Raw genomic sequence first — 15,521 nt, forward strand, 5'->3', positions numbered from 1 at the left:
CCCCCCCCCGTCTCCCCCTCCCTGCCACCGCCCTTCAACTCTCTTCCCCTTTCCAGCACCCCCAGCCAGCCTTTGAAGGCTTTCTGGAGGCCTGAGTATAAGTGCTTCTCAGGACTGTGATAAATATAACTTTTGAACAGATCTAAAGGCTACTGCCAGGTAATGTTTTCAGAATAAAGACATCTGCTTTCAGGCTGTACGTCCAAAATTACAACCTTCTCTGTTTCGTGAGCGTCACACATTTCTACATTTGAGCTTTGTGTTTTGAATTAAAAAAAAAGCACCTGGTGCATTTTCTGCAGCATAGGATCCCTGCGCTGTGGAACCAGGTCATTTGGCCCATCGATTCTACACCAACCGTCCGAAGAGCATCCCACCCAGACGCAACCCCATGCTGTCCCACCTGTTAAAGTGCAAAGATAACAATATCTCCTTCAATGTCAGCCAAACTAAAGAACTGATCATCGACTTCAGGAGGAAAGGAGGACGCGCTCCCATCTACATCAGTGGAGCTGAGGTGGAGATGGTCGAGAGTGTCAAGTTCCTGGGAGTGATGATAACCAACAATCTGTCCTGTACCACCCATGTAGATGCGACAGTCAAAAAGGCACAACAATATCTCCTCTTCTTCAGGAGGCTTAGGAAATTCGGTGTGTCCATAAGGACCCTCACCAACTTTTACAGATGCACCATAGAAAGTATTCTATCTGGGTGAATCACGGCTTGGTACAGCAACTACTCTGGCTAGGGCCATTAAAAAAAACTACAGAAAGTTGTGAACGCAGCCCACACCATCACGCAAGCCAACCTTGCATCCACTGGGTTCATCTACACTTCTTGTTACTGCGGAAAAGCAACCAACATGGTCAAAGATTCCTCTCACCCTGGTTATAGCCACTGTGCCGCCCTAAAGCATAGTAATGTCTGAAACTCAGGCTTTCCCTGTTTATATTCCAGCAGCAGTAAGGCTTAAATCACTCCAGGTTTTTAGCTGCCAAATATATTAAGGTTGCTACAAATTGTGTGACTAGGGAGTACTGGGCATAACCAGCAACTTGGCTTAATTTTTAACTTCAATGTGTGATGACCTGGTGGAATAGATCTCGTCTGCCTTTTTATAGACACCTCCAAAATAGGAGGTATTTGCTCTAATGAAATAGAAATTGGTGGGGGGAGAAAAGATGCAATGAACTTAGCCAGGCGATGAGACTGAAGATTGCGCTGAATGATCTTACTGTGTGCACATTTGATTTTTGTCTTGCTGTGTGGTGAAGTTGATGGCACTTTTTTTGATGGCACTTTTTTTAATGGCCTATTGCAGCTGCTAGCCCTATCAGTTATCCCCCACCTGCTTTTACGCTCCAGTGCCACTGGTGTTCCTGATCTCTCATTATACAAGACAGTGATGAGGCAGGGTGGAGATTGATTGATGGCAAGAGTCTGCGATGCTGTGTGTAGTTGAATAGGTACAAACCTGGTGATGCATTTGCACCTTCCCCATGCTGCAGGCCAGGTGAATGCTCTGGCAGCCTTCTCTTTGCTCGTTTGTGCAATTATCCCTTGGTAGCAATGAAGGTGTAGTGGGCAGAAGGGAAAAAATGTTTCAATAATTGTGACCATGATATAGTCAGTGGAAAAATACATTCAGCCTGCACCAAGGCAAGTGTTAATTGTGTGCTATGTTTCCTATTGTTAAGCTGCAGTCGAAGAATTTGCTGGTTTATGAACCTTTGAGCCATGAATTTTAATGGTTACGTTGTATGAAAAAGTGAAAGTTTAATTGCATCTGTCATGATCAACAGACTCTCCAGTGTGGTTAATTCTGTCGCAATGGTTATACAATAACTTTGTCATGCACTTAATTTGAGAGAGGATATTGGGTGTGAGTGAAGCTGCAGCAGAAGCAGGAGAGGAATGGTCAAATGGAGATGTGATGACTGTTTTCTCACTGAAACTGAATGACTTCTTTGGCTGAGAGTTCACTACGTATTAAAACCAAGATGAGAACCCAAAACTGGTTTGTGGTTTATTTTTCTAACTTTGAGGAAGTCTGAGTTCAGCGTAACTGGTCTTACAAGGGAGAGCCAGTAGTCTGAAAGCTAGGCATGGACAATGAGATGCACTGATAACTTTGACAGACATCGGCCAGCGAAGTTCCCTGTGCAGCAAATTCTTTTTTAAAAAAACCCTCTGCTACTGCAAAAATATGTTGGCAAAGGGAGAAACTTGTAAAATTACCAATGCTGGATTAACAGATGTATAGCGTTAACATCTCCAGGCAAAAGTTTGGGGAGGTTAGGATGTGGACTGCTCTTGAGCATTGAGTAAATTGGAGCAGTATACTCTAGAGTTTAGGAGAATGAGGGGTGATCTCGTTCTGAAGCTGGTTTTTCTATCCTTCTATAAGTTGAGTGATGCTGCATTTGTTGTCTGTCCCTGTTTTTGAGTGAAACGGATGCAAGTGATCCAGATCTGTTTTTACAATGGTTGATAGCCCCATTGCCATTCTGTTCTGAGGAAGGGTCACTGGACCCGAAACATTAACTCTGTTTTTTCCTTCACAGATGCTGCCAGTCCTGCTGAGCTTTTCTAGCAACTTTGTTTTTGTTCCTGATTCACAGCATCCACAGTTCTTTCGGTCTTCCTCAGGGTTGTGAATACTCGATTGAAGATATTGAATGGGCAGGTTTTTGATTTACCAAGAAATTGAAGGGAGTGGGTGGAAAAGTGGCGCTGAGGCATAAGTTTATGTTGATGGTAGTTCAAGCTTAAACCATCAGATCTCGTAATTGGTTGTGTTAAAGATTAAACATTTGCGATGCACCCTGGATTAGTGACGCTTGAATATTAATAATTTTCCGAAGTGTGTCATAACATCAGCTGTGTATCTCATGAAGGTCTGAGATTTAATTCCTAGTTTGTATTCCAAGACTAAGGAGGAAAGGGTCTCTTAAAAAAATTGAGAGCAAACAAAAACACTGGTGGGTAACATTAAGTTAAATATAAAGGTGTTTTTAAAGTAGAGTGGGGCAAGAGTGGCATAATATGGAGCTGAGGTTTTAATTGAATACTTTATTCCCTGTGGTGGACGGTGAAGATATAAAAATTGGGGTGGGGAGTGGGAACTGTGATACATTTGAATTAGCATTGAGAGAGGTGGTGTCTGTGGTTTTAGTAGGATTGAAATCAGGAAACCAAAGGCCAATGATTCCAGCGTCTCTAGTAGGAAAACTATTGGAAAAATTAATCTTCACTTAGACAGGCAAGGATTAATCATGTCTGTATGGCTTTGTAAGGGAGAGATTATGTTTAGTGTTTTTCAAGGAACTAAGTCTGTAGATGAAGTTAGTGCAGTTGATGTATCATACGTGGACTTTAAGGCTTTTGACAAGGTCTCCTGGCAGACTGGTTAAGAAACTAAGTGTCCATTGGAGCCAGGGCAGTTTGGCAAATTGTGGCTCAGTGGTTAGCACTGCTGCCTCACAGCGCCAGGGACCCAGGTTCGATTCCACCCTCGGGCGACTGTCTGTGTGGAGTTTGCACGTTCTCCCTGTGTCTGTGTGGATTTCCTCTGGGTACTCTGGTTTCCTCCCACAGTCCAAAGATTGTGTAGGCTAGGCGGATTGGCCATGCTAAGTTGCCCGTATTGTTCAGAGATGTGTATATTGGGTGGGCTTTGAGGGATTGGGTCTGGGTGGGATGCTCTGAGTGTCGATGTGGACTTGTTGGGCCGAAGGGCCTGTTTCCACACTGTAGGGATTCTATTCTATGATCTATTCTAAAATTGGTTTAGTGGAAGGAAGCAGAGGGTGATGATGGAATGATGTTTTTGTGATTAGAAGCCTGTGTCCAATGATGTATCACAGGGTCATTGCTGGCTCACTTGTTTGTGTAAATTGATGAGCCAGGCATAAACATAGGAGGTCTGATTAGTGCATTCAGAGGTGACATGAAATTTGGTGTGGTAAGTAGGAGAAAAGCATTGGGCTACAGGACAATGTAGATGGGTTGGTCGGATGGGGTGAAAAGCACCAAATAGGATATTATTCTGAAAAATGAAGTGATCCATTTTCGATAAACTAGCAATGCAAGTTAGGGCTGTTTCTTTTTTTCCTCAAAGCTGAGAGGAGATTTGTTCGAAGTGTTCAAATTGTGAAGAGTCTTGAAACTAAATAGGGCAAAGTGTCCCACTCGAAAGGATAGTGAGCAAGAGCACAGATCAAAGATACAGTCAGACCCTGAGTTACAAACTGGTTCCATTCCTGAGTCCGTTTGTAAGTTGGAACATAACATGGTACAATATAAAATCTGTTTGTAAGTATGAGTGAACGTTTGCTTGTCAGGACATTAATGGGGTCTTGTTTGAAAGTATGGTGTTCCTAAATCAGGGACCGTTGTAATTAGTAAGACTAGCAAAAATGATGCAGGAATGACTATCATGCAGCAAGTTAGGATCTGGAATGTACTGTGACTCTGGTAGAGGCAAGTTTGAGTGACGCATATGAAGGGGCCTCGACTGTTACCTGAAAAAGAAAAATGTGCAGTGCAGATACAATGGGCCAAATGGCGGCCGCCTCCATTAACATTCTGTGACCTAGCATTCTGATGGACATTGCCTCCAATGTGAAGAATAGCTGGTTTGGCAGGGTACAGGAGTGGCTGCAGGTACTTGTGAAACCATTCCAGCACAAGTCATTACCTGTCAGAAGGGAATTAGAGGATCAAAGGCAAATGCCTGATTAATTTCAAAGTGATAATTGTCAGTGTTGACATTTCCTACAGAATTTATTTGACTTGACTGGTTGATTGTGCCAAAGAATTGCACAAGTCCATATTGTAGTCTAACATCTAAATGTAATTAAATTTTTTTTTTAAGAAACAAGGTGTTTGTGTTTGAAATAAGAGGTCTTGGTTTGTTTATATAAAAGAAACTTGACCTCCACTGTAAGGAGTTTGACAAGCTTGCACACACTCGAGAGATCAGCTACGTGTGGTGCTTGAAACAAGCTTATCGTTTCAGACGTGCAAAAGAAATGCAAACAGCTGTTCCAGTAAATGTAGTGCAGGTGACAATGGGTGCTTTGATCTATCTGGTAGTAATTGGGTGCCTGTGGCTAGAGTTGGGGAGGTTATTAGAATTGAACTTCTAAAATGCTGACTGATGATTCGTAGCAGTCATGTGACCAAGTTGACAGCTCCCACAAACCCACATCTATTGTACCCGTTAAACGTGTTAATAAACATGTTTTTCTGAAAAATCATTTTTATATTCAGTGAATTGTGTTTTGGAGTGTACTAAGTGCAGAACAGTTTACCTGAGCATTGAAACTCAAAATCTGATGAAGTCCTTTTAAAATTTCACCTACTTTTCTGATTTCCACTTCTTTTTAATGAGGAATTAACTGCAGGCAACTTTCCCTGCAGTTATTTGGGAAAATTCACTTCAATTTTCTGTTTTTCTGTTGGCCTGGCTGCAAATCATGCAACTTAAGTCAGTTTCCTTGAATCTTGTATCTGGAGTAATGATTACATTTTTTTTTTGGCATACCCCAGGAGGAGGTGGTGCCAGTAAGTCAGAAAATGCCAGTTATAGGAAGGAGTACTGACTCTGATAGTAAGCGCACAACCATTCAATCATTTGGGTCTTGTCAGTAATTAATGGGCCTGGGAGCCACACGTGGTCTTTGGAATCAAAGGCACAGCTGAATTAGTACTGCAATAGCAAGCAGTCCTGTATAAAAGAGCATGAGTTGTTTTAATCTGTGCTGTTATTAAACCCAAAACAGCCAGCTGAAGGTTGTCTTGTGATTACAGCAGCACTGGGACGCCGGTTATAATAGGTGTAGTTTCTGGCTGAAGTTTATGCTATTCTGGGAGCATGATGGAGATTCTTGTTGTCCAGCACCCCACAAACTGCAGTGCTCCGATGTACGTTTTGCTGTAAACCTGATAGTAAACTTGACTTTCAATGGTTGGTGTGTCAATGGGGAATCAATCTGCACTCAGCAGTAACATGGCACCTATTTTAAAAAGAGTCCATTCATAAATCATTACTGTTTAGGGAGATGGTTATAATCTAGGTGTATATGTTCAAATCTCACCACAGTTGCTGATGCTATTTAAATTCAATAAATCTGGAATATAAAACTCTCTGGTGACTAAGAATTATCAATTTTTATTTTAAAAAAACAATCTGATTCACAAATGTCCTTCAGGTGAGGAATTCTGTTCATAGATGGTCTAGCCAGATCCACAGCAACATGGCAAACTCTTAACAGCCATTTCAAATGACCTAATAGGACCTGGAGTTTAAGGGTAATTACAGGTGGGTAAAAAATGCTGCTCCTGCGAATGACCCCAACATTTTATGAAAAATAAAGAAAACAATCATACTTTAGACGTTTGCTGTATTTTTTAGGCATTTTTATGCTGGCTTCATCTGTAAGCATTCTCAAATCGGAGAACTCTATTGTGTTCAGCACTTGCAAAGCCAAAGCAGATTAAATTAAATAGCTGGTGGTGTTCCTTTTATTTTAACCTGGATTGCTGAATTTCAGGTGCAGTTGTTTTCACGGATAGGTTCAACCAGACATTCTAGTCACTGCCTGTAAATCACTAAAATGATGCTAAATGAACTTTGCAAGTAAAAGCACTAAGTATTGATGCTATTTGGCTGAAGGCCTAAACTTGATGAAAAGTTGATGTCCTGCGTTTTCCATTCCAACACGTAATTTAAATTTTTTTCCTGTAATTTTTGATTTTAGTTGAATGCCCCTTCAAAAGAAGGGCAGTTATTTTAATTTGATTTTATTGACTGTCTTATTTTGGTTTGGATTTTCAACAGTGGAGTTGTGGTTGTTAAGTGGTAAGGTGTTGGCCTCGTAAGTCAAAAAGTCGCTGTGCCTACTGAAAGTCTCTTTATTTGAGTAGAAAAGAACTTCTTTGCCTGGCTGCTCCTTGAGAGGGAGCATGTGGGTGTCCACTGGTACTTTTGAGGTCTTCTGCAATTGTTTGGTGTTGCAGTGACTGAAATATGTTACCTCCCCACGACATGTTTTAGATTTGTTTCCTTTAAAAATTATTTTTTTTTTTTTTGCTACCAAGTGTGAAAAGTAACTACTAGGGCGTTGGTAGGTAGGAGATAGAATCTATTATTAGCTGTCTCTGTACAAACTTGCCGCCAAGAAAACAATCTGGCTCTGCTTTCGTACCTCCCCATTCGGCTTGGTAAACAATCTAGGCTGATACTTTGTGCTGCTGTGTAGCAAGTGCTGCCTCTTGGGTGTGGTGTTGAGCTGAGATCTTGCTTAGCCTCCAAGTGAATGTCAAAAATTTGTAGGCACCCGAGCAGTATCCTTAAAGTGGATTATCGCTTTGTGATCTCATGGCTGTTTGTTGTGTGCAAGTTGACTGTTTACTCAATTTCTATGGCATCTACATGTCATCGGTTGTAGTTTTTCTTAGTATGTTTCACCACCTCAGGCAGCCTATTGTAATTGCATCTTCAGTCCACCCTTCAATCATGGCAGCGGGCTTTATAGAAGTGGGTTTTCCATCATTTGTCAAGCAAAGTGGCCAGAAAGGACACTGATTAGCTTCCAAATTGCACTGCTCGTCTAATGAAAGAGGAGAAATAATGCAGTGGCATTCTTCCAAAATCTCAAAAGCCCTGTCGCTAAAATAGTATTTTAATATATAATCATTTGTAGTCTTGTTCTTGCAGTGCAATTCTTGTGCAAGATGACTTTTTCGTTATGCTTATACTTCAGTAGGGTTAGAGACCGACTTCCTGGTTCTACGTAAATGCTGCTTTGTTTGAGTCTTTACAAAGCAGTAGAAAACAAAATAATGGAAGCTATCAGTTTTATTATAGTTGTCATGACTCCTGCATTCAATACATTTCAGTGACAGACTGCATTCAGATGCAACTCAAATTGTGATCGCACACTGGAAGACATCAAAGTTAACTTAAGATTATCATCAAATCGTGATCTGGGAACATAATGCTGCTATTTGCTGAGACTGCACTGCCAATACATTCAAAACCAGTGACTTCCGTCACCTAGAAGGACAAGGGCAGCATATACACGGGGCCACCGTGATCTGAAAGTTCCCCTCCAGGCCACCCAGCATGCTGCCATGGAACAATATTACTGTTCCTTCTGTGTCACGAGTCAAAAGCCTGAAAATCCCTTCCTAATGGCATTGAGGGTGTCCTTAAACCCCATTGACTGCAGAGATTCAAAAAAGCAGATCACACTTCCTTCTCAGCAGAAGTTAGGGATGACAGAATTGTGGAGGCTGGATAACTGAGAATTTAAAGAGAAGATGGATGGATTTTTGAAGGTGAGGGCTGTGGGGAACTGACATGAAAGAAGAGTTGAGGCAGATTAGCCATGATCTTTTAGAATGGTGGGGTGGCCTGAGAGGTTAAATAGCCTATTTCTGCTCCTATTTCTTATCTTCTTGTACATAGTTTTACAGCATCTGCAGTACTTTATAAAACAAAAGTGTGTTCTGGTGTATTTAATATCAATTTGGAAAGGTACTGACCAGAAACATCACATGTTTCTCCACTGTGTGATCTGCACAGTTTATCAGTGCTTTGTTTTTTCGTATTTCTAGCATGTGTGGCATTTTGCCTTAGTACTCGGTACAGTATTAGTGTTTTGGATTGTAATAAACTTTACTGATTTTCTTTTTTTTGTTACAGGAAAGTATGTGATGGTGATGGGAGTGGTCCAGTCATGTAGTCCTGAGCCTATCATACGGGCTGTGAAGTTAACTGATCTCTCTGGTAATGCTCTGCACAAGAGCATGTGGCAGCTTGAAGTGGAGGATCTTCAACAAAACATCCCATAGCACCTCACTGACTTTGCATGGACTTGAAGTGCAAAAGAATGTGATTGGGAACAGAATAAAGAAATTGCAATCTTCAAAAACACTCTGAAACACACAACTGACTGGTGGCTTTATGAGCAAATATTTAAAAACTGATGCTTTCTGGCCCACATATTTATAGTTTATCATACTGTGCAGAATTTGTATCTGCTAAATATTTGGAACCAGATGATAAACGATGGGACATATTAACAAGGATGTTGGTGACCATAGGGAAATAACAACTGAGGGTGTGTCGCAGTGAAGTAAATGGTATAAGTTGGTAACCGTCTAGACCAAACGCATTTTCTCAATGACTTGGATTCTTGGAACTGGATCGTAACCTCAACTGTTTTTTATAGTTTCTGTTTTTAGTTATAAAGTCATTGTCGGGGCTTTATTTTGCCAACCGGAAGAGGAAGCAAAACTTTTGTTTACTCTACTTCCCACATGTTGGTTTATCCAGGGGGATAATCTGAACTAGGATGCTTGATTTATTGTGTCCAATGTACAAGTTTAAATAAAATATTAGTATTGTACTATGAGCTGTGATACCATATTACATCTTTAATTTTTCCTTGTTTTTTAATCTGTTCAGGCTGACATTTTTACTTCTAGCCTAGGTGAATTTGCAGTCAACATCTGAGAGAAATCTATATAAATGTTCTGTGTAAGAGGGAAAAGAAATCAACATTCATAAAATTATGGCAGTAATGATTTGGTGCCTCCCTCCCTCATTCCCCTCTATCACTGCCAATACTAATACCACCTTGCCAGCATGCAGGATTCTCCTGCCCCATTTAATGTTTCTGGTTTTGTCTTCGCTCTCTTTCCTCGGGTGCTTGGTGAGCAATAGTTGACTTGCCAAATGCATCACCATCACTGTCTCAGTGGTGGACTTAGAATCGCAGCAGTACCGATCTGCATGTTGGTCCAACAGACTACAACTTCCAAAATGCAATTCAGACTCTCTCTTTCAGAGGAATATGTTGGAGGAGTAAGATGGACTATATAACTAGCACGCTCTTTAAAACATTTACACTACTCCCAGTATCTACAAATCACCTTCTGCATCAAGTGTGCATATTGGTTTTCTGATGGGACAAGCAAAATATTTTACAGCGATCTAAGGCCTTGTGATTAAAAAAAATATCAGGTCTGTGTGCAGAAACATCCAGCTGTTTTCGCAGTTCACTCATCTTTCTGCATGTTCTCAGTTCTTTGAGAAGGTGACCAAACAGGTGGATGAGGGTAAAGCAGTTGATGTGGTGTATATGGATTTCAGTAAAGTGTTTGATAAGGTTCCCCATGGTAGGCTATTGCAGAAAATACGGAGGCATGGGATTGAGGGTGATTTAGTGGTTTGGATCAGAAATTGGCTAGCTGTAAGAAGACAGAGGGTGGTGGTTGATGGGAAATGTTCATCCTGGAGTTCAGTTACTAGTGGTGTACCTCAAGGATCTGTTTTGGGGCAACTACTGTTTGTCAGTTTTATAAATGACCTGGATGAGGGCATAGAAGGATGGGTTCGTAAATTTGCGGATGACACCAAAGTCTGTGGAATTGTGGATAGTGCGGAAGGCTGTTGCAGGTTACAGAGGGACATAGATAAGCTGCAGAGCTGGGCTGAGAGTGGCAAATGGAGTTTAATGCGGAAAAGTGTGAGGTGATTCACTTTGGAAGGAGTAACAGGAATACGGAGTACTGGGCTAATGGAAAGATTCTTGATAGTGTGGATGAGCAGAGAGATCTCGGTGTCCATGTGCATAGATCACTGAAAGTTGCCACCCAGGTTGATAGCGTTAAGAAGGCGTACGGTATGTTAGGTTTTATTGGTAGAGGGATTGAGTTTCGGAGCCATGAGGTCATGTTGCAGCTGTACAAAACTCTGGTGCTGGTGCAGCCGCACTTGGAGTATTGCGTACAGTTCTGGTCACCACATTATAGGAAGGATGTGGAAGCATTGGAAAGGGTGCAGAGGAGATTTACCAGGATGTTGCCTGGTATGGAGGGAAGGTCTTATGAGGAAAGGCTGAGGGACTTGAGGCTGTTTTCGTTAGAAGAAGGTTAAGAGGTGACTTAATAGAGACATACAAGATGATTAGATAGGGTGGACAGTGGGAGCCTTTTTCCTCGGATGGTGATGGCTAGCACGAGGGGACATAGCTTTAAATTGAGGGGTGATAGATATAGGACAGATGTCAGAGGTAGGTTCTTTACTCAGAGAGTAGTAAGGGCGTGGAATGCCCTGCCTGCAAAAGTAGTAGACTCGCCAACTTTAAGAGCATTTAAATGGTCATTGGATAAACATATGGATGATAATGGAATAGTTTAGGTTAGATGGGCTTCAGATTGCTTTCACAGGTCGACGCAACATCGAGGGCCTGTACTGCACTGTAATGTTCTATGTTAATATTCAGTGATTTCACTTTTTAAAAACTCATGTTTCCTATTATTGTGCCTGCAATATTGCAGCCATCTCACTGTGCTTTGTTTTTCATCCGAAAGATGATTCATTTTAAGTAAGATTGACTCAAACTCCAGTGTTGCCTAGAAAAACACTCGCACCCTGTCCTTTCTCTCTAAGTGTCACAGCATTCTGACTTTTGTTAATAACTTGTCGGGTGTAGGTAATGCTGACTGGGCCAGCATTTATTGCCCGACCAAGTTTTCCTTGAGAAGGTGGTAGTGAGCTGCTTTCTTGAACTGCTGCAGGTCATCTGGTGTAGGTAGACCCACAATTCTGTTAGGGAATACCACGATTTTGACTCTGATTGTGAGGGAATGGTGATATGTTTCCAATTTAGGCTGGTGAGTGACTTGGAAGGGAACTTTGCAGGTGGTAGAATTCCCAGGTATCTGCTGCCCTTATCCTTCTAATTGGAAGCGGCCATGAGTTGGCAAGATGCTGTCTAAGGACCTTTAGTGAATTTCTGCAGTGTGGATAGTATACACTGCTGCTATTAACCATTAGTTGTGGATGGGATGCATGTGGTGCCAATCAATTTGGCTACTTCGTCAAGTAGTGGTGTCAAGTTACTGGAGTATTGTTGGAGGTGTACTGATGCAGGCAAGTTGGGAGTACTCCATCACACTTCTGACTTGTGCCTTGTATTTGGTGGGCATGCACTGGGGAGTCGGAAGATGAGTTAATTGCTGCAGTATTCCTAGCATCTGATGTGTTGTTGTATCTACTGTATTTGTGCCAAGTCCAGTTGAGTTTTTGATCAATGGTAACCCTGAGGATGTTGATGGTGAGAAATTCGGTGATGGTAAAGCCAAAGGTCGGTTAGATTCTCTTACGGGAGATGGCCATTACCAGGCATTTGTGTGGTGCGAATATCATTTGCCACTTTTCAGCTCATGCCTGGATATTGTTCATATCTTGTTGTATTTGGGTGGCTCAGTGGTTAGCACTGCTGCCTCACAGTGCCAGGGACCCGGGTTCGATTCCACCCTCGGGTGACTGTCTGGAGTTTGCACATTCTCCCTGTGTCTGCGTGGGTTTCCTCCGGGTGGTCCGGCTTCCTCCCACAGTCCAAAGATGTGCACGCTAGGTGGATTGGCCATGCTAAATTGCCTATAGTAGTCAGGGATGTGTAGATTAGGTGGGTTAAAGGGAGATGAGTCTGGGGGGGATGCTGATGGTTGGTGTGGACTTGTTGGGCCGAAGGGCCTGTTTCCACACTGTAGGGATTCTATTCCATGATTCTATTATTTGAATGTGGACTGCTTCAGTATCGAAGGAGTTGTAAATGGTGTTGAATGTTAGTGCAAACATACCCACTTCAGACCTTATGGTGGGAAGGTCATTGATGAAGGAGCTGAAGCCGGTTGGGCCTAGGACACTACCCTGAGGAACTCCGGCAGAGATGTCCTGTAGCTGTGATGACTGACCTTCAACAACCACAACAATCCTTTGTGCCAGGTTGAGCTCCACCAATGGAAAGTTTGCCCCAGTTCCAGTCTTGCTAGTATACTTTGATGTCACACTTAGTCAAATGTGGCCTTCTTGTCAAATGCACTGGATACTGCAAAGGCTATGAGTTCTGACAATATTCGGGCAATAGTACTGAAGATTGTGCTCCAGAACATGCTGCATCCCTAATCAAGCTGCACCAGTGCAGTCAGAAATCTACCTGATAATGTAGATGTCAATCCATCTGTGGAATTCAGCTCTTTTGTCCATGTTTGAGTACAAGGCATACCTAAGCAATTGTCTACATTATCAGGTAGATGTCAGTGTTCTAACTGTACTGGGATAACTTGACTAAGATGCAGCATGTTCTGCAGCACAATCTTCAGTAAGTACCATTACCGGAATGTTGTCAGAACTCTCAGCCTTTGCAGTAGCCAGTGCCTCCAACTGTTTTTTGATAGCATGTGGAGTGAATCGAATTATTATTGGCTTGGATATAGAATCATTGTTCTTTCTTTGTCATTATCACTAGGTTCAAATCCTTGAACTCTATACCCTGGGCATACCTTTGTGTAGACAGCAGCTGCTCCGAATAACAGTTCATTACCATAACCTCAATAGCAACTGGATTAGATAATTAAAGGCAAACCTGACTGGTGATTAAAAACTGAAAGAACTGCGGATGCTGTGAATCAGGAACAAAAACAGAAGTTGTGGGAAAAGTTCAGCAGGTCTGGCAGCACCTGTCAAGAAGAAAATCAGAGTTAACGTTTCGTGTCTGGTGATCTGAAATATTCTGTGGAAGGGCCACCGGATCCGAAACATTAACTCTGATTTTTTTTTTCTTCAGACGCTGACTAGTGATGCCTGTGCCCAAAAATGAACAGAAAAATATTGTATAAAGTGTGGAAACTGGTGTCATCTACACTTTGAGCCTGTGTCAAGACTGCAGCTGGAAAGCTTTCAGCATTTTCTTTAACCTGCGCTGTATTTAAAAGACTTGTATTTGCATTATGCATTTCGTTGCCTCAGCATGTCTCAACCTGCTTTATAATCAGTAAATTGTCTTTTGAAGAGTTGTCACTGTTTTAATTCGAGAAACACAGCAGCCATTTTCACACAAGTTACACAAATAACAATGTGAAGATGCACAATGTTTGGTGTTGGTTGGGAAAGAAATACTGGCTGCAACATCTGGAAGGTGATATTATTCAATGTGCTAATGGGTTGTTTGCAGTTACCTGAGAAAGCTATCAGTTTGAACTGAAAGCAGCACCTCAGACAGTGCAAAATTCTCCCAAAACAGCACAGTTTTGGGAGTTGGACTTGGCACACTCAACCTTTCAATTTGGGCAAGCATTACCAAATGAGCCATGGCTGTTATTTTACTAAGTGACTTAAACTGCTGGTGATGTCACTAATGTGGAATTCTTAAGTTTCATTTCCTCACTTTGTGCCATACAGCTGGGGTTTTTTATAGACCTACTTCATTTTTGCATTTCTCCAAAGTTGAGTGTTTTATACAGAAACCATGGTGGTATCTTTAAGATGATTCAGTCAACTTTTTGTTTTTCAACAGCAATGCCCTACAATGGACTTTTTTTAAAATTTGGGAAGTTTTAACTTGGAATTTCTGAAAAGCCTTCTGCTTGTGAAATGGTGCAACAAGGAGAACCTGGAGTAGTCTGTGGATAATAAAGTAGGAAATGAGAAGGCAGCTGATGTCTGTTGTAAGCTCAATAATACCTTCAACTATTTATAGTCACTGGACTTAATGGGCATGAGGTTGAAAGTCACGATGGCAAATGGTAAAATTTGTATTTGACAATGGAAAGACTGCTGACAATGTAATTGTTGTCGATCGTCATTTAAAAACTCAGCTGAATCAATGATTTTTAAAGTTGGAGCCCTTACCTGGTCTGTCTTACATGTGACCCCAGACCCCAAAGCAATACAGTTGACTCTTAACTAGCCCCCTGCAATTGCCTAGCGAGTCAATCTGTTCAATGGGAATTTGGAATGGGCACTGAATGCCAACCTTGCCAGTGACACCCACATCCCACGTAAGAAGAAATTTACTATTAACTCATAGTTTGATTCAGTTAGCCGCTGTTGAGTATTAGAAAGAGAACTCTCCCTCTAGCCCACATTATTTGCCATGCATTAAAATGTGGGAACATACCACAGAAGTCAATAGATTTTCAGATACTAAAGGTGATAGTGCAGGAAGGTGATGCTGAAGTAGGTAGGCAAGCATGCTCTTATTGAACGATGAACCAGATTGAAAGGCCCAAGTAGCCTATTCTGTGAGTGCTCTGCCTGAAAGCGTACCATTGGTTCATTATCTGCTGATGCTTCATCCTGCACATTTCAGTCAGTGGTTAGTTTGCCTTTGTCATTGCCTTCCACTCTCATGCAAGGCAAAGAGGCAATTTCCTAGGTCTACCACCGCCCAAGTTGACTTTGGACCTATGCTATCAGCATGACTCTGAATTACAGATTATTCATCTAGCCAACCAAGCGAAACAGCTACCCAGTGAATATGCCAGCTCCTATTTCTTATGTTCCCAAGAGCGTATACCGTTTTTCCCAAGAATGGACCATTTGCAAATATGCCAAGGAATATTAAAATGTAGTGTTTATAAGCAGGGAAGGAAGACTGAATGAATTGTGACCAATTTCAAATCTGGGTTTTGGTTTAAAGCGAGGGAATGTGAAGGTG

General features: G+C 41.7%; 1 protein-coding gene across 1 annotated transcript in view; it reads left to right on the forward strand.

The window, feature by feature from the left end:
* rmi2 (RecQ mediated genome instability 2) overlaps nt 1–9,425 on the forward strand; it is a 10,001-nt gene extending 576 nt beyond the window's left edge. The window contains exon 2 of the mRNA XM_048609377.1: nt 8,714–9,425. Coding sequence (XP_048465334.1) covers nt 8,714–8,862 — 149 coding nt within the window. The 3' untranslated portion in view covers nt 8,863–9,425. The remainder of the gene's footprint in view (nt 1–8,713) is intronic.
* The last annotated feature ends 6,096 nt before the right edge of the window (nt 9,426–15,521 follow it).

This window comes from Rhincodon typus, chromosome 21 (assembly GCF_021869965.1).
Source record: "Rhincodon typus isolate 14 chromosome 21, sRhiTyp1.1, whole genome shotgun sequence".
NCBI lineage: Eukaryota > Metazoa > Chordata > Chondrichthyes > Orectolobiformes > Rhincodontidae > Rhincodon > Rhincodon typus.